This window comes from Lepisma saccharinum, chromosome 28, assembly GCF_977018435.1.
Source record: "Lepisma saccharinum chromosome 28, izLepSacc3.1, whole genome shotgun sequence".
NCBI lineage: Eukaryota > Metazoa > Arthropoda > Insecta > Zygentoma > Lepismatidae > Lepisma > Lepisma saccharinum.
In genome coordinates, this window is record NC_139256.1 from 17360983 (window position 1) to 17384955 (window position 23973).

The 23973-nt window shown below is 38.1% G+C and overlaps 1 protein-coding gene across 2 annotated transcripts in view; it reads left to right on the top strand.

Moving 5' to 3' along the window:
* Nucleotides 1-3548: 3548 nt before the first annotated feature.
* LOC145980736 (uncharacterized) overlaps nucleotides 3549-23973 on the top strand; it is a 37498-nt gene continuing 17073 nt past the window's right edge. The window contains exons 1-7 of one of the 2 annotated variants that reach the window (XM_083113798.1): nucleotides 3549-3605; nucleotides 7589-9368; nucleotides 10589-10649; nucleotides 13417-13506; nucleotides 15305-15433; nucleotides 15694-15847; nucleotides 21553-21788. In XM_083113798.1, coding sequence (XP_082969924.1) covers nucleotides 7696-9368; nucleotides 10589-10649; nucleotides 13417-13506; nucleotides 15305-15433; nucleotides 15694-15847; nucleotides 21553-21788 — 2343 coding nt within the window. In that variant the 5' untranslated portion in view covers nucleotides 3549-3605; nucleotides 7589-7695. The other variant, XM_083113799.1, reaches the window with a different exon arrangement.

The following is a 23973-nucleotide window of genomic DNA, read 5'->3' on the forward strand; positions in this document are numbered from 1 at the left end:
TCACCGTTTCACCTCTGGGGAGGAAGTCAGTGAGCAAAATGTCCTTCCTGTCCCAAAACAGGGTGCACATCACTTTCTGTACCGACAGCGTCTGAATTTCTTCTTGACCGGAGATCCACTATGCCGCCAATGCATTGACTGCTGCTTGGTTTCCGGGGTGAAGTGCGAAATTCACGTCTCATCGCCCGTGACTATCCTGTCGAGGATATCATCGCCGTCATCATGGTACCGCGTTGCAGGAATGTCAGTGCTGCTCCTGAACGTTTCATTTTGTGTTCGGGTGTCAGGCTTTTCGGCACCCACATGGCACACAATTTTTTGAACAGCAGGCGCTGCGTGACAATCTCATGCAACACGGATCGCGAATTCTGCGGAAAAAGGCTACTCAACTCCGTAATCGTGAAGCGACGGTTCTCTACGATGCGCTGCCGCACCAGCTCAACCAGATCAATAGTGATGAGGGACGGACACCCACTGCGCTCTTCACCATGGACACTTTGACGACCTTCCGAAAACTGCCGACACCAGCGACGCACAATCTGCTTACTCATAATGTTCGGCCCATAGACCTCACAGAGCTGACGATGAATGTCAATTGGCGCAATGCTTTGTGCATTCAGGAACTTTATCACCGACCGAACCTCGCATGCGGCGGGAGAAGGAATACGAGCTTCCACTTCGGACCACTGCTGCCTCGCTACTGGCACCGGGCGGGATCTGTCCGCCTGGCATATGATTGATACGTCTTAGCTCTGCTGCGCGTGCGCAATTTACACGGCTCATTATGTTTACTTTCACGGGAAAAAAATATGGAAACTTACTTTCTGGATGCGCCTCGTATTAAAAATTTGCCCCTCTAGGATTGACTTTGCCCCCCCCCCCCTACAAAGAATTCCTGGCTACGGGCCTGACTGTGTAAGGAATTAAACATAAAAGAAATTTAATTTACATTCAGTCCCAAATTTATATCTGACCATAGGCGCACCAGTGAGGGCACGACGGCGCTTGCCACTGCCTGCTGGAAAACGTAGAGGGAGAAAATTAGTTTGGTTCATTGTGCTCTTTGTGTTAGATAGTGAAATAAATGCTAATCAATTTTCAAATAATTGAAAATAAAGCATTGCCTCAATTTAGAAATGAAAATTCCTTGCCTTCCTCTCGCAGTTAACATGCCATGCGTTTATTTGCACATGTTATTTCGTTTTCTTTTAAGGGAAAGAGACACGTGACTCCTAATTCCCTAGAGTCTCTCATTTAGTATTTGAAAGATAAACCACAGATTAGATAAACTCTGAAAAGCACCAAGCGTATTTTCCAAAGTTTTGTAAGGGTATAATGCATATGCATATTATTAATTAAACATAAGGACAGTATCCCATGATGTTTACTCTTTACAATCTTGCTTTGCTCGTTCGGCGTCCTCTTTACCTCACCACATGCCTCCTGCCCCCCTGTTCTAACAGTTAGAAAATATGCATGTATAATTTTAATAGTTCTATGTAGCGAGCTAGTTCCAAATTATGCTGGTGTTTTCAAATCTCTGTTTAAACGATGATTCACAAACTGAAATAAAGTAATGAAACTCGATATATTTAGAATATGGCCATGAATACGTTAAAATATAGTGGGAAGTTGGGATGCACGTTTGATAGATACCTGATATTGGTTTTGAACGAAATCGGTCAAGGAATTTCATATTGAAGTCTTCAACGAACGAGCAAAGCAAGATTGTAAAGAGTAAGCATCATGGGATACTGTCGCTATGTTTAACTAATAATATGCATAACCAGTTTGCAAAGTAATAGTTCTAAAAATGTTCTTGCTCGCTTCGCTGGCAGTGTCATAATTTATTTTAAGTCATATTATATCTGTATTTATTACTACAACCATAGATATGCTACAACTTCAGACAGGCAAGTGCGCGCACACCCATGCAATGCATTCACACTGATATTTCAATTGGGCACCCCCAAGTTGAACTCCGAGTTACACCTACGGCAAGAACGATACAAATACAGTTAAAATATTGCCTTGTGTTTTGTCTAACGATTGATTAAATCAAGTACTGAACATTATCGGAAGGAAAGCAACACTCGAAACGTTAAACTGCCCTCTGGTGGTGGAAATTGTAAGTAGGTGATACATTTCTCAATTTGGCCGCTTGGGTGGAAAGGTGATTAGTTTGTCTATGAAGGTGATAGAGAAGTGTGTAGTATCCATAGACAAACTACTAGGAGAGACTTGTTAACTCAATGTTAAAATCTGTGGCCTTAATACGTCACGGGCGAAACTAGCGACACCTATTGGCAGTGCACCCAACTACGTTGCCGATTTGCTTCTCTGTGGGCACGCTAGATGGCAGGCTATGTAGAGGAGAGGGAGGGGAGGGGGTTGTACCAACAAATATATTTTAAATATTTTTCTGTTTCTCCTTTTTACCTTTTAAATATCCTACTGTTAATATCATCTTCTCTTCAATGAAAGCATGAGCGAAATAACTAATTTTGCAGCTATAGGTTACAATAACAGTGCATTAAACTGCATCCACCCACTGCCGTTGCTAACGAGTCCAAAACAAAGCATCCTCCATACATCACGACCCTTGTCTATCCACGTCTATTGTCCAACTGGCGGTGACAGCCGTTTCAAATTCAAAGCTGAGCTCGCGGGGGCTGGCGAACGTTGAATGAGTGTTGCTAACTCTACCCGCAGAAAATGAGCTAAGCACTGGATGACAGAAAAAAAAATGTTTTGTGGAAATAAATATCAATGTGAAGCGCTGTGTAATATAAGCTTCATATTACAAGCAGCAAATACCAAGGATTAGATATAATTCATAATTAATACTAATTAATAAATAATTAGTTCTAAGATGTCTACAGTATTATTTGGGAACTCAAGGCCAGATTTCGAGTTTCTTATTCAAGGAAAGAAGTTCAACACTGTATTACATAATGCACATGATGAATAAGACCATGTCGCATCCCGGATGGCGTAATGGTAACTTCGTTGCCATGTAATCAAGGTGTGTCGGGTTCGATATCACACTGGTGGAGACTGGAGAGTGTGTTCGAAATGGAAGTTTTTAGATGAGGGAATGCTAGCTCGAGCCGTGAGTTCAGTTGTTGAATGCTCCTATATTTTCAAATAATAAATTATAAAATAGGACAGATATTTCTACCTTGGAGATACCCCGCACATCGTTGTCCATTTCAAGGTGTGATCCCATTTTAACCTGCTGGGCCAGTCCCAACTAGCCTATCTGTGCATGAAACAAACTTAAAATTCCAGACTTCTTCTGGAGATATTCCTGCGAGAACTTTCAAGTAGATGTCCTAAAAACGTTCAATGTAACTAGGATCAGCAAATGTATATTGTGTTTGGTTTCACTGTTAGTTGGCGATGGAGTGACATCTAGCGTAGAACTATGAAGTACTTCGCGACTGAGAAGCGCATAACTTGGGTGCACTGCCAATAGATGTCGCTAACATCGCTGACGTCACGAAGACCACAGCTCCTGGCATTAGAGTTTCACCCCCTTGGTAGTATCTGTATGTGTGTGTTCATGCTGTCAGTTGCCGGTTGTTTGTTTTTTTGTTTATTTGGTATGTATGTATTATATACATTTGTGTATAAGAACCGGTAAGTTCCTTGAAATAAATGTATCTTGGTGAAAAGCTGGAAGACCATGTATGTTATTTGAATCTCTTTCATGTGTAAAAAAAATAAAAATAAAAGCCAGTCGTAGTTTTCAGATTTGCGCACAAGAATATACCCTTTTTGTCCCTTGTACTTTCTGAAGAAGATCGCAATGATTTCTACAAGAGAAAAGCTAATAGTATTTTAGTCGCCATCCAATGTGCTATACATTGTAATATCCTCGAAATTATGTGTGATAATTAGCGTAAGACAAGGAGACGTAGTCTGTGTTTTTGGTACTTGTTTACTATCCTTCGGACACATTTATTTATTTTTACAGAAGAAACTACTTACCGTAATAAGTTCCTGTAGCATTGTTGACCATTGGGAAGGTGTTTTGTGTGATGTGGGAATGTTTCAAAGCTGAAATTCATGTTGTTCGTTGAAGATTAATTCTGTGATGAAGAATAGCTAGCCCCACAAACCATTCGCGCGTGGATAGGTTAGTTCTGTTAGGTTAGGAAACATAGTTAAAATTTGGTGTCGTGTTAGTATCAGGATCTAGAAATCGGAAATAATTGCGAACCATTGGCGCTAGCCCCATGAACCATTGGTGCGTGGTTAGGTTAGGAAACATAGTTAAAATTTGGTGTCGTGTTAGTATCAGGATCTAGAAATTGGAAATAATTGCGAACCATTGGCGCTTGCCCCATGAACCATTGGTGCGTGGTTAGGTTAGTTCGTCTCAGTCAAGCGAAAAGGCCTATCAGAAAGACGTAGTGGTAATGTGAAAAATTGCAATTAATTTCATCAAAACAAAGACGTAGTGGTAATGTGAAAAATTGCAATTAATTTCATCAAAACAATGTTGATACACCTTCAGGAATGTTCCGCGAAGCAGATACGTAAATACGAATGTCAAAAATTGACGAAACGAAAAAATTTGAGGTGTCCGAAGGATAGTAAATTTTTACCCTCTTAGTATTCAGATGATGTCTGTAAATATTTTGGTGATTAGGTTATGTACAGGCATCCACTCTTCCCATCGACAAGGCATTTTTCATTCATAGTAGAAAGAGAAAGAATAGTGGAAATGATTGTGAAAGTAAATTCGAAGCTTTCCGAGAGTAATTATTCAGTTCCAAGAAGTCGTATTTATCAGCAAAACGAAGGCCCAAGTTCCTTATGTTTTATTGCAATATTTACTGTCGTCTTTCTTATGAACTGCTGCTACCATCTAGGTCACATGTGTAGTGCAAGGGGGTTTTTGTAGTTAGGTTAGGCAAGTCAGGTTTAGGGCTCTTTGTCTTCAAATAACGTCTCTTAGTGCTTTCATGATTATGCTATTTGGGCCATATTTAGAGCTCTTAGTGTGAAAATAATTTTCCTAAATGTTTTCAACATATCATCATGTTCGTTCTGGTCTGAACCACCACACTGCTTTGAGCCTCATGTTGGCAGTATTCTGTGGAATGCCTTATCGATGGGAAGTGAGAATATTTGCATAAGGTACCTTTTAAATCTTCCTTTCGTCGATAAATATGACTTTTCGGAAATGCAAGCAGTGCTATGTAATTTCAGAAAGCTTCAAATTTGCTTTCAGAATCATTTCCACTATTCTGCTAGACTTTTGTCTTTGTGCTATGAATGAAAAATGCCTTGTCAATAGGAAATGCAGATGCTTTCTGTAATGTACTTTTTACATGTTTTTTCCCCAATAAATTTGCACTTTTTCGGTACTCCAAACAGTGGTATTTATTTTCACCAATGTCCAAATTTATTTAACAATCATTTCTACCAATTCTGCCTTTCTCCTGCGAAACTTTGAAAAAATCATTAATTATTCATAATTGTTACCGGGTGCATTCCTTAAGTCTTAACGAAATCAATGAAGATAACTGGGCTCATGGACTGGGTGAAACCAGTTATCTTACAGACTTAAGGATCGCTGTAGGTAAAAATGCAGCATTTTGTTTATAGATAATTTTCACATGCCATCCAAGGGAAAGTATGTCCTTCTGCAGGCCATAGGCGTAGCTAAGGGGTGTGCTAGGTGTGCCTAGGCCCACCCTAATAGGCTGTTCTATCAAAGATATTTAAAGACAGATGTTTCAATAAGAGAGAAAATAAGCGCTAGTTTGTAAAAAATGTCATTTCTTGCTACCAACGTGTGCATTATCACTGATGAAACGTGTGTCTGTAGTTATTCGATTTTTTTATGTCATTGGAGAAAGAAGATATTTGCTGCATTCTACTCTGTACTGCAGCGCCTTTCTTCTATACCTGTCACAAGCTGCACATGTGAGAGAGCTTTCTCCAAGCTTACCCAAGTTAAAACTAAATTAAGAGCAACTCAGAAGCAGGATAGATTGGAAGCCCTGCTCTTGCTATTTGTGGAACAGAAAAAAGCTTAGTCTATTGATGAAAATGAAGTTATTGATGTGTTTAAGAACATTGTACCTTTTGACAGACGTCTCTTGTTATAGATAACATGTATTTTGATGTATTTGTTTGTAACATGTATGAACATTTTGTGTGTGCGTAATTTCTATGCAATTTGATATTTTTCTACTACATATATTCAGAAATTTTCAACACTGTCATTTAGTGAATTTATATTCCTTTACAAACATCAGTTCAGTTAAAGAGTGATTGTGTTGCAAAATATGCTATTAAAAAGGTACAAGACATAATTTTTTTTCTTTGTACACACCCAAATATAAAGTTCTAGCTATGCCTATGCTGCAGGCATTGTTACTAGTTTTAATCACATTGTTGTATCCTCCGGAAGGAGAAGGAGGGGGGTACGATGCTTCGAAGATACGTGTCCGTTGGTCCGGTGAAAGCTTGGTAGCTAACTTCAAATAAATAAAGTTCGTACTTGAGGTTTTAAATATATATGTATATTGAACAAAGTCACTGGAGACACCACAATTACAGTTTGGTTACAGTTACCGTCACTCACATAGTTTGGTTACAGTTACCGTCACTCACATGTAGGTATTCACAAAACACTGTAGACACTTAGTTTTACAGACAGTCCTTCAGACAGAGCACAAGGAATAATTTCCAAAGATATTTACCCGGCAGCTCCACAGTAGACTTGAATGGTGTATGGATGTACAACTGTATCCTAACACAGAATTTTGGGTCTTTTATACAAAACTTAGGTTATTTACGTGATCTATTACAAGTCATTAAGTTTCTTCTGTTTTTCTATTTCGACGCGTCTACGTGCGGAGCGCCATACCATGTTTTGACATTTGAAATAGTTTACCGACACCTGAGGGTTACCTGGTCAAGGTTACCAAAACATGTTTTGAACTTGACAGTTCCAGGTCCCGTTAAGCAAGAGGACGAAGCCTCTGAACTATAATTACATTAAATTTCGCTTCCCTTTTACCTTAAATCTAACACAAACATTGACACATAAATTGACAGCTGTACTTCTCTTCTTTTTTAACTAAGAATAATTGTATCTCAAAAAGGATGGTTAAATCAAAATACAAACGGGAAAGGTTGTCACCTACAACAACATTAAAAGTGTAATTTTCTTAAAGCTCATAGTTTTTACTTTTCAGTCATGAATTATTTACATGAAGCTTTGCTAGATTTTCTATTTACAACCCCTAAATTTCATTACTCATAGATGTGACCCCCCCCCTAATAAAATTGTTTCATATATGTTAAGTGCTCAAGAATTGATGCTCTGTGATCATGACCTTATAGTCTCATTAAACCTGAGTCAGAACAATTAATTGTTTCCAATTATGTACTGAAAATGGCCCTTGTGTTGAAACTAATACCACTAAATATTTGCACCATAATAGTGTTAAACAACCCATCAGCAATGTGCCTTGATGGACTAATCATATGGAAGAATACTCAAGTGCCTTTCTAGTTTGTACAAAAATAGCAAAATGTAAGGAATTTTGCTTGTTGTTTTCAGAATCCTGTGAAATTGCAAGGAGACACTACTCGCATATATCAGGAGATAGAGAGGCAATAGTGGCTGCTGAAAATATAATTATACCATAATTTTTAATCTAATATTCTATGGCAAGAAAAAGAAGGAGGAAGGCGCCAGCAGGCAAAGCTGAGAAAAAGGCAAAAAATGATTCAGAAGTGTCACATGAGACAGCTTCTGAAACTGAAGATTGTGAAGAAACTTCAGACGTTGACTGCAATAAGACTGATAAAAGTGAACAATCATCATCACAGACTTTAGAACTAACTAGTTCAATTACACCCGAGGCAGCTGTTGATAACAGAGAATCTGATTCACAGGAAGATGACAAGAAGGAAGCAGAAAGTGATGATGAAGACAAAAGTGATAGCCAGATTTCCCAGAATGCAGCTGTTGAAAATAAAGAATCTGAAACAAATCGTAATTCAAAGGAGAATGACAACGAGACTGAAGAAGAGAAAACTGGAAGCTGTGAAGGAACTGCCCTTATTGAAAATAAAAAGCTGGCTACTGTGAAAGTTTCAGATAGGCCTATAGATAAAGTATCTGAAGAAAGTGCAAATGATACAGAAGTTTCCGTTCATGATGAAAAATATGAAGAGAAAACTGAAGGCTGTGACAAAACTATCCTTACTGAAAAGGAAAAGCTGGTTACTGTGAAAGTCTCAGATGTGGATAAAGCATCTGACGAAAGTGCAAATGATACAGAAGTTTCAGTTCATGATGAGAAAGCAAAGGAGAATGATGACAAGTCTGAAGAGGAGAAAACTGGAGACTGTGCCGAAACTGAAACTGCCCTTATCATAAGCAAAGAGCTGGCTACTGTGAAAGTTTCAGATGTAGATAAAGCATCCGAAGAAAGCCCAAAGGATGCAGAAGTTTCAGCACTTGGTGAGAAAGTAAGTGCAGAAAAAGTGGAGGAGACTGGTATGGACGTTAGTAAAAAGTTGTTGACTGAAGATAGCTGTAAAGAAGCTGATGTGAATGTTTGTGATAAGAAAACTGCAGATGGTTCCGTGGAGGCAACTGTGAAAATTGTAAAGGTTGATGAATCTAAGTCTGGTAATTGCCCCACAGATCCACCTATGAAAGTTTCCAATGTTGATGAAAATGAGACTATTGATAAGCTCAAAGATCTTCCTGTAAAAGATTCAGAAGCTGTCAAAAGGAAGTCATCTGAAGTATCACCTGTGAATGTTTCAGATATTATTGAAAAGACAACTGAAGCTATCCCCAATGAGGCATCTGTGAAAGTTTCAGAAGATAGTGTAAAGTATGCAGAAGGGGTTATTTCCAAAGATATCGATGAGGCAGCTAGCGAGGACCAGAATGAGTGTACTCCACAAGACAAACCTAGTGAGAATATTAAACGTGCCCCAGAAACATTAGAAGAACCAGACAGAAAGATGAAAAAGGTTAAGTTATCAGCAGAAGAGCATGATGAACAAAGTGAAGAGAAGCTTGAGTTAGAGAGTAAAATTAATCCCGATGCGACAAAGGAAAATATTGAATGCATCTCGAATAAAATTTCAACAAGTGAACCTGAAAGTGCATGTAAAACTAATGAAAGTCATGATGAGAAGACAGATAATGACTCTAGTGAGAAAGACTGTGAAAATGTGCCAAAGGCTATGGAGACGAGTAATGAAGAACCAAAATATAGTCCTGTGAGTGGAGAAACAGATGATGCAATGGATGAGGAAAAGAGAACGAAGGAGGAAATTGAAGAAACTTCTAGCGAATCACAAAGCAGTGCAACCAAGTAAGTATTTCAGCTACTGATATCTTTGTTCTTGTGTAATGCAGACTAGAAATGTTGTTTTTTGTGTTTTATGTTGCTTTCCTGCCACTTTTGGCTAATCTCTACATGGATAAAGGGATAATAACAAACACATATGAGGCATTTCATGTCATCCTATCTTGTATTTTGGATAAGAACTCAGTATTATACGTAGTTAAGTTAGAAAGTATTGTACATATTTATTATTCATTTATTTTAACATTTTGATTTACTTGTGTTTTCTATTGTGTCCCACCCTTGACTCCAAAAATCAATTAATTTCTCCTTTAACTGTTACATTGCCCCCTCAACTCCACTCGAATATTCAAAGGTCTATTACCTTCTCTGTTTGTCTTAAATTATTTTTCATCATTTGATAATTCACAGAAATTAAAATAAATTTATTTTTAAGTGAAGAGAGACAGTTTTGGCTGTCCCACCTGTGACACAAAATTGTTCACTTATAGCTACAAATCTGGGAAAGTATTTTAAGGGTAGTTATGTTTAATGAACAGTGTTAAGTTTCATATTTCATTGCACAGAAACTGTAACAAAACTATTGCTTACCAAAAATGTAGTCCTTGTGTCCCTTCGTGACAATGTAATGCCCCATATGGATGACACAACACAACCCACACACAGGATTTTCTGGGCTATGACTCCAGATGCTATAGCTTTGTCTGCGTAGTTTATTTTACCTCACTTTCTGACACTATCGTGAAGATGAGGATGATGTGATTAAATTGATGAAGGGGCACTCATGAAGAACTCTCATGCCCAGGCCAGGATTCAAACCTGTGATCCCTGGCATTATAGTGTGATGTGTTAACCACTCTGCAACAGGGGCCAGCCTTTCTTCCTCTACGCACAAGTATGATGCACAGGACACACCCAGGTTCTTTTGTTTGTGGTCCCACTATAACAATATTTTGTGACCATACGTCCCGTTTCATCTATTTGTTCATTTTAATGTTTGCCCAATGAAACATTCATGTGGATGCTAAACTATTGCAGGTGAAATAAATATATGTACTGATAGTTACATCTGTCACTATGATATTGTCAGTGGAACATTTCCTGTTTTGCATTAACACAGAATATTTTTCTTCATTGCCACTACTTGTTTTATTGTGATGATAGGCTTATTTGCCATTTTATGGTTGTAATGTTATTTATTTCTGTACTGTATTTTTGTTTTTAAGGAAGAAGGAAAGAGGTGATAAATCAAAGACTGTCCTGTATTCACCATTTTTTAAAGTCACAGTAAGTAATACCATCAATATATTTTTTGTAAATTATCATTATTATGAATAATGGTTAACAAGGACCTCAGCTTCTCATGAAAATTACTGTTTAATGTAATTCTTTATCAAACTCAATTCCTACTGATTTTATTTCTCTGAAACTAATTGTTAGACAGGAAAATTAAAGTCATTCATTGTCATGGCCTGCATTTGTGTATACTTAAAATTTCAATATGTTTTGACAGACGAAAGTAATCTTTGATGTCATCTAACATTTACAAACTTCCCTGAGTTAACATATTTATTCTTGAGTAGTAGTGACATCAAACAGTAGCGATGGGATTCGATGTGCTGACCACACGACACCCAATGAAAAGCCTCTTGGCAGGCCATTGCTCTCAAAGGGCTGTTGGTTCATGAAATTTGATTAGGAATTACATTAAATAAATATATATGTACAACATAATTGGTACATTTACTAAAAGTGCTCACACTATGACAATACATTTCTAAATCATCCACAGTTTAGTTTTTAGAAGTCGGTAAGATTTCTTTGAACCGAGAAACTTTTAGCTTTTGTTGTTATTAAATTTCTATCCTTCTCTGTATTAATCATAATACTGGCAATGAAAAAATACTTATGTACAATTGACTGGCCAGTAACATTTCCTATATATGGTTTGAAATATAAATATTTTAATATTATTTTGGTTTCCCCTAGGGATGTGACGAAGCTGAAAATTTACTGATGCCGATGTACTCACCGATAATTTTTGGAACCCATTCCGATACATAGGATTGTTAAACAGAAATGGGATGTTATTTTCAGCATGTCAAAAATAAATTTACTATGTACATTTCTATTGCATATCATATGTATATACATATGTATTCTCAAGAGATGCGAATGTACATTTGCATCTACAAAATGTTATGTGAACCTTTAAGAAAACATGGATTCACAAGAGATTTAACATTAGTACGCAAGCAGTTCTTTGAAATGCAAAATGAATTCCTGTTCTTAATGTTGGAAATTTACTGCTGCCAGAAACTTCAGAAACACGAGTTTTGGAAGCACTTCAGGAAGTAACCTACATCTTCTCTTATCACAAATCTGTTCAGCAACACTGAACACTCAATCACTGAATACTGATGCAGCAGGTATGCCCAAGTATTTTGTCAGCAATTGCTTCAGGTTTAAATACTCATTTTTGAATTTCCAATACAACAGCAGATCCTGGTTCAGCAATGTACGGTTTTATTTCCAATTTTGAGTTAGGTTGATCCTCTGAATGAGAGTTTTTCAATAATTTTATTACAAAAACTCTACAATAATGATGGATCATAACCTAATTTTCAATAAATCTTACAAAACTAGAATATAAAACTTATTAGAAGGTAAAACTCTAGTCTAATCTGTACCGGTTTAAATATTGGGATTTTTGCCGATACCGATGCCAATATGTCAATTTCTGCTGATTTCCATACATCTGTAATTGGCTTCGGCACATCCCTAGTTTCTCCGATGGGGTAGTGGTTACATCATCACATAATCAAGGGATCCCAAGTTCAGTACCTGATGAGTCACATAGTGGTTTGGGTCCCACTTGAGACTTTAAGTCTAGTTCCGATTAGCCTGTCTGTGCATAATGTGGACTTACAACGAAAATTCAATTTTTATATTGTTCTAAGATGAAGTATAAAATTAATTCAGTTCATATATTATTTCAGATGTAGTTATTTCACAAATGTTTGCATATATGAATAATTTTCAAGTTCTTTATTGAAGATAAAATACAGGCTTTATTTCCATGCAGCTTAGAAGGTTCTTGTAAGTGTCTGAAGTTGCAATATTCTGCTCAGACTATGTAAGGTGGCTGAATACATTTTCCATTTTGCCTAGTTGTGTGGTAATATTATGTATATTTCAATCTTAATCAGGAAGGTAAATTATGCATCAGGCATTAGCCCGGTGTAATTTACAGCACCTTTTCACAACAGTGATATATCAATTATCTCAGCACTCACCGAGCAACATGATCGCTCAGCTACTTGACTGTCAAATAAGCATTGCTTGGTGCTCGCTGAGTGAGCTTGAACCTTGCTCGCTGCAGGTTTAAGGCACTAAATATATCATTTTGTGTTTCGATCTTGTGTGATGGCTACTAATGAAGTATTTGTGATTATTCTAAACCATAATTACAGAGGAAGTTCAAGTAACAGTTCAAGGTAATATAATTTTTCACTTTTTGTAATTGTATTAAAATGAAAGTGTTTTTGATCTGTCTGTTCGATGAGCGAAAATCTTGTTTGGCGAGCAACGCTCAGATACTCGATGTGCTCCTGGTGTAGTGCAGGTACAATCTGTGTGTATGCACTGGCGTACGCAGAGGGGAGCTGATGGGGCTACAGCTCCCTCCAAAATTTTGAAAAATCAACATTTTCAAGTAAAAGCAGTGGAAAAGTAGGGAAAAACCAGAGTGCTAAATGCTTACCTCTCTTAAAATGACCCACAATTGCCATTTATAAGAGTGTAAAGTTATAAAAATATGAAATACCATACTATACTGTGTATCCCCCTTCCCTGTAAAATGCATCTATGTACTATCCACCTGGACAATTCCAGCCCCCCCCCCTGAAAAAAAACCTGGGTACGCCAGTGTCTGTGTGTTAAGTAACAAAACTATTATCAGTGTGTCCACTGAAAAATATGTCTTACCTTCTCTGCTCTTCTGTAATGTAATTATACAATGTAGTATTATACCACTCTTGTGGTTACTTTTCAGATACAATATGCAAGAGCCTGGTACAGCAAATCACTGGTTGTGGGTGCTATTACCAACTTAGTCGCACCGTTCGAATTTCATCCTATTAAGGTGAGGTTTAAATTAATTTCTACTAATTTATAATGAATCTAAAGGTAAAAAGGTTCTTACTTGATTCTGCCCATGCATGATCATAAACTTCATTTCTTTCTTGAGACATTGTGAAGAGTACATTGGGTACTTGTGTTATCCAAGCTTGAAATCCTACCTTTGCACTCGTTGAACTGTAGCCTTCGCATGCTGTTATACTGGTGAGAGTAGCTATTACTACTGCAATTATGAGGAGTTATTTCATGAAAATGAAAATAAATATATGTATTCCAAATTTTTCAGTTTTCTTAATTGACATTTGTAAAAGTATTGAGATATTGACAGTGTTACCTTATAATAGTAAGACGAGTTTTACTTTATCCCTTCTGTTGGTACATTCCATTTGAATTTGTTCATGCCTTGAAGAAATGTCAAATTGCACGTCATGCCAAAGTAATCATTTGTGTCATACTGTGTTTATTTTAAACTGTCGTAGGTGGTTGTGAACAAAGAACAGACTTATATGCAAATACATATCTTTATATACTGCTAAAATCCATACTATTTTTTGTCATCTTTGTGAATTGTGGTATGTAAGCTTGAAAAGTGGTATTTTTATTTTTCGTATTTTGGTGTATATTTGCTTTTAGCACACATTTTCATTATTTTTGCATATAATTTCCGTATTTTGAAACATTTTATGACATATAATCCATATTCATGCTATTACTACATTTTCCTTTCTTGTGTTACGTACAAAGCTTTTCTGTTGTTTTTGTACTCCGTTTATTTTAAATCTTGACAATAGGCAATGCATATGTCATTGTCAACAATAGAGAATGCAAGCTCAAGCTTTCGAGATGAAATATGTTTCATATTTTAAATATACTCCCATTACTTCACACAATAATGAACACAGTTTCAGTCAATATAAATCTGTCTTAGGGCGAACAGCGTATAAAACCCCTACAGTATTGTTAGGGATCTTAATCTAGGCTAATCCGACCTAAAGCTACTTGCTTATGTGAGAGGTACTTTTATAGCCTGGGGTAACACCCCTGAGAAATTAGGGTAACGCCTACAACATGTAAGCTTAAAAAACTTCATTTGACTGGACTGGCAGGGTCATGATGTAATAGAAAAGGATGTTCGTTACCTCTGATTCTAGATGTGAAGATCGCCTCCGCCTGTTCTCCTGTGCAGGCACGGTCCCTGAAATTAAACTCTGATGGCGCACCACTCCTCACAGTAACTCTTTTGCGTATCAATCGATAATCAGACTATGACTCCGTACTCTAAGACAATCGTACTATATCTGACCTCGAGATCTATTCACACAATCTATTTAAGTGAGATTCAAAATTCCGAACGTTAGCCGGCTGTGCATGTCCTATCCTGCACCCAACCGTTCTCCGAGTTAATGCTGACTTTTTATTTTATTTCCTACTATTTCCTCTTAAACTCCCGTGCCTGCTGATTCCTCATCTTTGAAGGTCGGCGGTATTATACGACAGGAAAAGATTCAAGTTTCAACACTTAAGAGAAAGTTTAGTAATATATTCTGGTAACATAATGTAAATTTTGTACTCTAATTGTGAATTACAGTCAATGTCATGTAAGCCTAATGCATTTTATTTAGCTGGTTGAGCTGCATCCCTAATTAAAATTGTCACTTTTCACAATTGTAAGTCCATATTTAATTCCATATCTTGAATAAAATGACTAAATACATATTTACATATCCAACACTTTTGGTATACATCATAAATCTGTTCTCTGGTTATGAATGATGTTTTAATTTATTTTTTCTGTTTTACAGTTGAAACAAAATTTACGTGTAGCTGGAAAGGAGAAGGATGTAAATGAGACTGTGTTCTACGTTGATGATGAGAAAGTTGCAAGTATTTTGCAACAAATGCCGCTGATACTTTTCAGTAATCCATTTGAGGTAGGTTTATTGTTTTTTTCTTATGCCACATTCTAATACAGAAAGAATAGAATTTACTGTTAACATTATTTTGTTCCTTCCCGGGTTCGATACCTGGTGGAGGCACGCACAGTGGTTCGGATCCCACTTTAAACTGTAGGTCCAGTCCCAATTACCCTTTCTTTCTGTGCATAAAGTCGACTTAAAACACCAATTCAATTAATTATTTTGTTCCTTGAATGATTTCTTGTATAACTTGTGTATCTTTCCTACTCTTTCAGCAATTACACTGGCAATCAGTTGATGTTGAGAAGTGCCCAGTGCCACCCATGCCATTAGAGAAAGATGCCATGAGTGCCATAAAGAACGCTATCCAGAGAAGATACAATGCCAGCACCAAACACCTAGATTTGTCGAAGTTCTATATGGATCCATGTATGCACTCCTTCTTTTCCTGCATTTCAGTTCAAATAATTATGAAACAGGACATTATAATCCTGAAATTCAAGATCCTAGGAGATCAAGTCGTGCAGTTTTATTATTTCCTAAAGTCTCTCTATGGAAGGGATGGGGCAGATTAATCGCCAATCGGTACTCTATTGGCTAATATTTACGGTTATTAACATGTGATCTCAGTCCCCTACATTTTTAAAAAGGAAATGTTTAATTATGCAGCTCCTGTTGCATGCAGTAATCTGGTATTATATTTTTATGTAGGAGGCCAAAAACAGTTCAGCTTCTTCAAGGACCATTTGTAATTTTATATTGGATCAGTTATTGGCAGGGCTCGAAAAATTCTGGTCACCAGGTCGCCAGCGACTAAAAATTTCAGCCTGGCAACTGTGCTCTTTTGCTGTAATATGTACGAAATTTTGATGATTCGAAGTTCAAATTGCAGTACAGAGTAAGTTAGCAATTTTTTTTTAATCAACGTTGTGAACATTCCGTACAGTCCATAACAATTTCTTGCCATTTGTCCCCCAACACTCCATTTCCTTCTTTGTCAAATAATTTAGCAATGTTTTGAATACCGTGATGCTCAGAATCTTATACAGAGTGTTTCAAAAGTCACACAATGCAAACTTTGGAAACGTATATCATGAAAACTGTAAGGGATATTTACACCGGGTTTTCTGCATTATAAAGCCTCATCGATTGAGATATTTTTCAATGCTTAAAATTATCAGTTCACTCCGTACAGAAAATTATATAAATTAATAACTGACAGAAAGAAGCATTCAAATTTTTCCAGAAATGAACTTCTGAAAATATGTAAGAAATTATCGAAGGGTCATAATTAAACATTTGATGACTGATGCCATGTCAGTTTTGTCATTCGCGACCAATATTGGTCATGTGCAAAATTTGATGAATTTTTGACTGGCAATTTTATGGGTTGAGTGAAAAGTGCCATTTTTGGGACAAATCTCCATATGTGGCAACACTAGCAGGGCGAAATCAAGATTTTGTGCCGAAATTGGGCCCTTTAGGGAATCCTAGGCTGCCCCTGGTTACATTGAATTCTCTTCGCTCACTTTCGCCACTACTGTGCCTGTTTTTTAATTGATTCAGCATGGCATATTCATTGGAGAAGTGATGTGCATTGCTAAAGAGTATTTTACTACTCATTCTTACGCTCATGTGCAAGAGGTTTTCCAATACAAATGCCCTGCTACTGCTGTACCTCACAAAGCAACTGTTTTACAACCAGTCAAACACCAACAAATGATCCCACAAATTGTTTAAGAGTTGGTATTTATTGCTGAAAATCGGTTCTCAAATGTTTTCAGCAAATTAACAATGTTTTTTTAAAATAATGTAATTGCTTTTATTTAGATAAATACTAACATAAATTTATGAACCCAGTGACAGCCTACAGGATTAGTTTAGTGCAGAAAACCCAGTGTAAATATGTCTTACGATTTTCATGATACGAGGGTCACTATTTATATTTTGAGCCTTGGCAACACTGATTGAAGTTAGGCGCGATTTGACGTTTGCACGGAATCGTCTGGCATTATTGACCATAACGTACTTCAAATATTTGTCAATAGCTTGATTTGTGTTGTTTATGTTGCCTTGGAGATTGTGCGACAACAATAAAATGGAATTAACTCGTGACCATTTTCATGCGTGGATTATCAAGACAAGAGTGCATCGATCAACTTACTTCCACATTTGGCGATGAAACCCCATCCTTTTCCACTGTGAAACGCTGGTATAACGAATTTAATCGTGGCCGCCATTCGCTCACCGACAAGATTCACGAAGGTCGTCCAAAATCAGTTGTTGTTCAAGAAAATATTGATGCTCTGCAAAACCTAATACTGCAAGATCGTCATGTGACATACTGTGAGATTGAGGCAACCATAGGCATTAGTTCCACCAGCATATATAAAATATTACATGATCATTTAGCTGTGAGAAAGGTATGTTCTCGTTGGATCCCACACAATTTGAAAAAAACTCAAAAAGACGCTCGCGTCAATTGGTGCAAACAAATGCTCAATAAATACAATCGTGGTGCTTCAAAAGACGTATATAAGATTGTAACAGGTGACGAATCATGGATATATGCATATGAGCCGGAACGTAAACAGCAGTCGACTGTATGGGTGTTTCAAGATGAACCCAATCCAACAAAAGTTGTTCGCGCTCGAAGCACATCGAAACAAATGGTCGCCTGTTTTTTCGGGAAAACTGGTCATGTGGCAACTGTGCCTTTAGAGGAACGTAGAACGGTCAACTCTGAATGGTACACAACAATATGTTTGCCAGAGGTCTTCGGTCAAATACGGAAAACAAACAAACGCCGTCGGATCATTCTTCATCAAGACAATGCCAGCTGTCACACATCTCGTCTAACAACCGACTTTATGAACAGTCAAAAAATCGAATTGATGGGTCATCCGCCGTACAGTCCTGATTTGGCACCCAATGACTTCTTCTTGTTCCCGAATGTCAAGAATAAATTGCGTGGACAACGATTTTCGTCGGCGGAAGATGCCGTTGATGCGTTCAAAAACCATATTATGGAGGTGTCTCAAGAAGATTGGAAAAACTGCTTTGACAAATGGTTCGAACGAATGCAAAAGTGTATTGACCATAAAGGAGCATACCTCGAAAAACAATAAAGCAGTTTTCAATGCCAAATTCCTGTTTTTTCATTGTTAGGCTCAAAATATAAATAGTGACCCAGTAACTAGTTAGGTGGGTGCTCAATTAAATAGCAAAATGGGGGAACGCGCAAAGAGGCCGTGGAGACAAATTACACGTACCCAAACCTAACAGTTACAAAAGTCATTGTTTGAGGTTAACGGCATGTATTTTGTACAGTCACCTCAGTCTCAAGCGAGAACCAATTAATGGGGGGGGGGGGAGAATGCGACACGTTAAATAAGGTGGTACCTTCGTGCTGATGTCAAAGACTTGCCTCCCTTTCGTAACAGCGTTAAACCTTGAATTGAAACGTAAATTTTGCCACGATTCCGTATTCGAACAACCACAACCTCGTTTTGGAAAATTTCTAATCTAAGGTACAATTTTGTGTGACAGATAAATATGCACTACAAGATATAGTTTGTGATGCGTGGTCAATTTTATTATATTAACCTCACAACGCAGAATGGTTAATATTTTTTCTCATCAATAACAAATACATCAATAACTACAACATTTCTTTCTTTGATGATATCAACAAATGTTCAAAAGTTTTAACATTCCCCAGTAGTAATATAATAAATTAGTTAAACGAACAACATACAGATATATATGTATATAACATATGCAAGATACTATTAAAGGTTATAAAAATCAATCATTGGCTTTTATAGGAACATTAGACACTTCACAGTTCACTTCGTAATAATTGCAAAAGTACATACCTCGAAAGACGGAACAATCAGATAACGTGGCTTATCGATGGTGGCGACTGGGGAACCAAATGACGCCCTTCGAAGAGGTCCTATCCACGTTGATCCAAAGTACCCTGTACTGCTACTTCTGTACTTCCTTCTTGAGATTGTCCAATTGCGTCTTCATAGCTTCAGGTTCCGCTTCGAACACGACAGAACGACGATCAAAATGGCCAATGGTCAAAAGCGCTTCCATGGTCGTCTCCTCTGCTTGCTGCCGTTCCTCCAAAAAACCAAGTCCTTCACGTATTGCTCCCACTCAAATACGAAACAGGGCAGCTTCTCGTCGTGTTCGATGAATAAGGTGGTCCCCTTCTACCGAAGATCATCGAAGCGAAAATGAGGTATGTCTAGCCATACGAGTTCCTGCTCCTCCACAAGTCGAGGTCGTCTCTTGCTACTCCTCTGCAACTGTACGCTGGATCGGGACTGACCTTTCCTGTCGATCGTGATCGCACAAAAAAGGATTTACCACTGAGGGCCTCTAGTGGTCAATCCATCAACTAGTCCTCAATAACCGGCTGACGCACGGCGTACCGAAGATATGAGGGAAATGTGAAGCTTTTTCACGCGATAAATTAATGTAATGTTTTTGTATTACAGTTCTGCGTGGAAAAACGTCACAACCCTCGTATACATTTTTAAAGTTTGGATTGCGTGACTTTTGAAACATACTGTAGTATGTACAATTGCTATAACTTGACAAGTTTAAAAACAAGATGCTGCAAATAGCTGTTGCACAGCTCACACCACATTTCCCCACTCCATTCTCCGCAGCGACGTTGGTTTGCAGTGTTGCAACCTGGAGGGAGCGAAATGGTCTGAGGATTTTCAAAGAAATTTGTATTCGCTTTTTCCTGGGCTGTTTTCTACCTGTCGGAGTACAGAACTTCAGCTCACCTTTCGCCAACGACTCTTTTCCTTCTTTTAAAACTTGAACTCGCCGATGGCGCAGTGGTACCGTCGTCGCCTTGTAATCAAGGAATCCCAGGTTCGATTCCCGGTGGAGGCACATGGTGGTTTGTAAACAATTTCTCTGGCCTGTCCTCTAAGGGGCTTTCCAGAGCAGATTCTGGATTTCGTTGGACCTGGCATGATTAGATTTTTGCATTTTAAAAATATGCAGCCAAGAGTAAAGAGGAAGAACATTTCAATGCTTTAAAAAAGAACATAAGCAAGCATGTTATCAGATTGCCTACTCGTAGTGATTGTTGTACGATAAACAAAATAAACCCCACCCCACTCGGCTTTAAAAAAAAAATCAGGCCACTGCTCGATGTCGCATTCAGAAAATGAAGTCATTTGCCCAGTAGTTTCTCTTCATTATAAACGTTAACGCAGGTACATAATACTACCGGATTAAATCAAATGAACCACTGATAAACTGATATGAGCCGGCACCGACAATCTACACTCTTAAAATAGTTTGTCATATTTGTTTTAGCTTAATTTTGCTGAGTTGGCACCACTTGTAGTCTCAAGGCCAGACCAGTACGTAGAAGAGTGGTGGGGAGGATGACGCAATAGGCAATGCTCCGCAGCGATCTGTACATATCGGGATTTAACTTGTCAGGCTATAGTAGGAGGTTTCCTGGTTTGAAGAAAATTTTTCTAGCACTGGTTATTGGTACAGTTAAATTTTATATTAGTATTTCATCAGTACTTGCCTCGGTTTCATATTGGTTCGTTGGTACTTTACTTGCAATTACTAAAGAGCTATTTGGTTATCTCCAAGCCCTTTTGGTAGAGCTGGACTGGTATAATTTTTAATACTGACGACTGTTGTATTGCTGATCTAATATAAAATTGCAGGATTTGATGAAGTTCTAAATGATTCATTCGCCTGCTTAGTTAAATAGCCACGGTTGTCTAGTCGGTAGGGCGTGTGAGACCCAGGTGTGATTCCTGGGGTGGGTGATCTAAGATCGGAATTCTTTCGGCCTTGTCCCCGCTTAAAGTGGCTCTGGGGCTCACCCAGCCTCAAATCAATTGGTACCTGGTGACAACACTGAGGGACGAAGGTGGCCAGAGTATGGTGCTGATCGCATCCCCATAAATGTGCCTTGATGGCACGGGTAAATTTACCGTACCTTTACCTGCTTAACTAAAGTCTAACTTGATTGTATGTACGTATTAGCGAATACTGATACTAAATCATGCTTTTATCTTCAGAAGTAAAATGTGTACAGCTCTCAGTTATTACATATTATTTTCTCTCTCTTCCAGTATTGATAGGCAACTACTTATGTGCCCTATGCGATGATGCCATCTTCATTGGAGTGCTTAGTGCTATTGTAGCCATATTTCGTGAATCTTCAGATTCTGGGGATTCATCTTCAGCTTCAACCATGAAAGTAACCTCAATTGATTTATCCAATAATAGGCTCACAAATTTAAAGCCGCTAAGCATTTTGGTCGGCAAGATTGAAAACATCAAAATTCTTAATCTGGCATGTAATGAGGTTTGTATATGCAAGTTTTTAATACTTGTCAATCAGTTGGCAACTAGGTATTATCTGCATAGAGAAACAAGGCAAAAGAAAGTAAAATGTTATATCTTGCTTTATTGAGACCATGGGAAAGGAAAATAGAAGATTCTTACCAGTCTGGAAATATTTAAATATTTTGCAGCACATGTACGTGTATACATTCACATGCATGCATGTACCTTGAACCTTTAGCTTAAGGTAATTTCAGTTTTAGATTGTATACACCATTTTCCATGCATTTTAACAGTCATTGTGGAAATTTCATCAGTTTTGAATGTGTAAAGTGTGTGTAGAAAATTATACCTCAATCAGTTGAGCCGATTTATCAACTTGAACCTGCAAATCTCTCATAGATATGAGATACATGTGGAAATGCATATTTAACTTCTTGAGTCCCAAGGCCATTTTCACATGTAACCCTCTTGGTCCCGAGCCAGTTTTGAGCAAAATGCAGAGTTTCAATTAAATGAGTGTAGATCGGAGGCTAATTGCCCTAGAGAGATGAGTGATATACTGTTGTACGCGGAATGAACCAGAGATTCAGACTATATGAAATTTATTCAAATTCGGCGTATATGTGGTGGGGGGGGACAGGGCTCACTCTCAAAATTCCGAAATTTCGGGGGGAAAAATGGGGTCCTCCCCCAAGAAAAAAGTACATGACAGTGTCGACATGCACATGGAAATGATCGCTGACATGTAAGGAACACAAAAATATTTGCATTATTATCATATGACCAATGTAACGTGAGTTGTACCCCCAAAAGGAATGGTCGGCACACCACTGATTTAAGCTTCAAAATGCAGCGGTACCTTGAAATGACTTTAGCTCAGAGACTATTTGCCCTGGAGATATGAATGATATACCGTTGTACGCAGAATAAATCCCAGATTCAGACGATATATAATTTATGCACATTCGGCATACATATGGAGGGGGAAAGGGGGGAAATCCCCTGAAAAATACTTTTTTTTAGAAAATGGGGTTTCTCCCCCCCTCCCCCCAAAAAAAAGGATATGAAAAGTTAAAAATGCACATAGAAATTATCGCTGGCATGTCGTTGGGTGCTTCGTGATATGTTGGTGGTAGTACCTGTTGATCTCAGTCACCAGATGCTGGAAGATTTCTTCGGAGAAAGTCGAGGAAAAAAAGTCCAAGGAAGAGGATACATCTTCAATGTGTCGAACCTTCAGTCCAGTCTGTCCTAGGAAAGGTTGGGGGTTGGGAGCAGTTCTAACAGTTCGGGAAGGGGGTTGCCAGTTGGATGGAGCAGGAGGAGGAGGAGGGGAAGGGGAACGTCTTTGTGACGTATCATCAGAATCAGATTCTGAAGATATATCAGAGGGAATGTCAAGCTCTTCTTCATCCCACTTGGAGTCTGTATCCATATCCTCCAGCTCATCTCGGATATCATCAGAACGGAGATCACAGGGGGCAGCCATGGTCGACTATAAGCCTTTTGGGGACATAGCAGCCACAAACGACACTAGCACACTTTTCACACCACAAGAAAAACACGTAGATGACAAAAAAGTCTTTGGAAGTCTGTCACTTCACTCAAAAAATATCCTCGCACTTGGGCACAAAACTACATTTTGACATCGGATACTGATAAACAAGCTTCCTTCAAATGCAGTTACCAGGTGGGAGTGAAAGGAATATGCTTTAGAATAACAAAGCCGGTCTTCCTTTGTCGGCAAAAATTTTCCCTTGAATTGAGTTGAGTTGAGTTGAGTTGAGTTGGTGTTTTAAGTCCACTTTATGCACAGTATGGCTAATCGGGACTGGACCTACAGTTTAAAGTAGGATCCGAACCACTTGTGCCTCCACCAGGTATCGAACCCGGGACCCCTTGATTACAAGGCAACGACGCTACCACTGCGCCATTCGGGAGGCACTTTTCCCTTGAAAAGAGACGCAAAAGAGAATTCCCTTATCCCACCTTTTCCACTCCATTTTCATGAAGAAAAAGAAAGTGCAAGAAACATTTCTGTTAAATACATGTGTTAGGAACAATATATATAAAGAAAATCGAAATTCTAGCCAAAGATAGAAAAGTTATAACGTAAAAACTACGACCTTGACACAGCGTCTCGATCAAGACACTTGGGACCGCGAGGGTTATATTTGGGTATCTCGACTGAGATGCTTGGGACC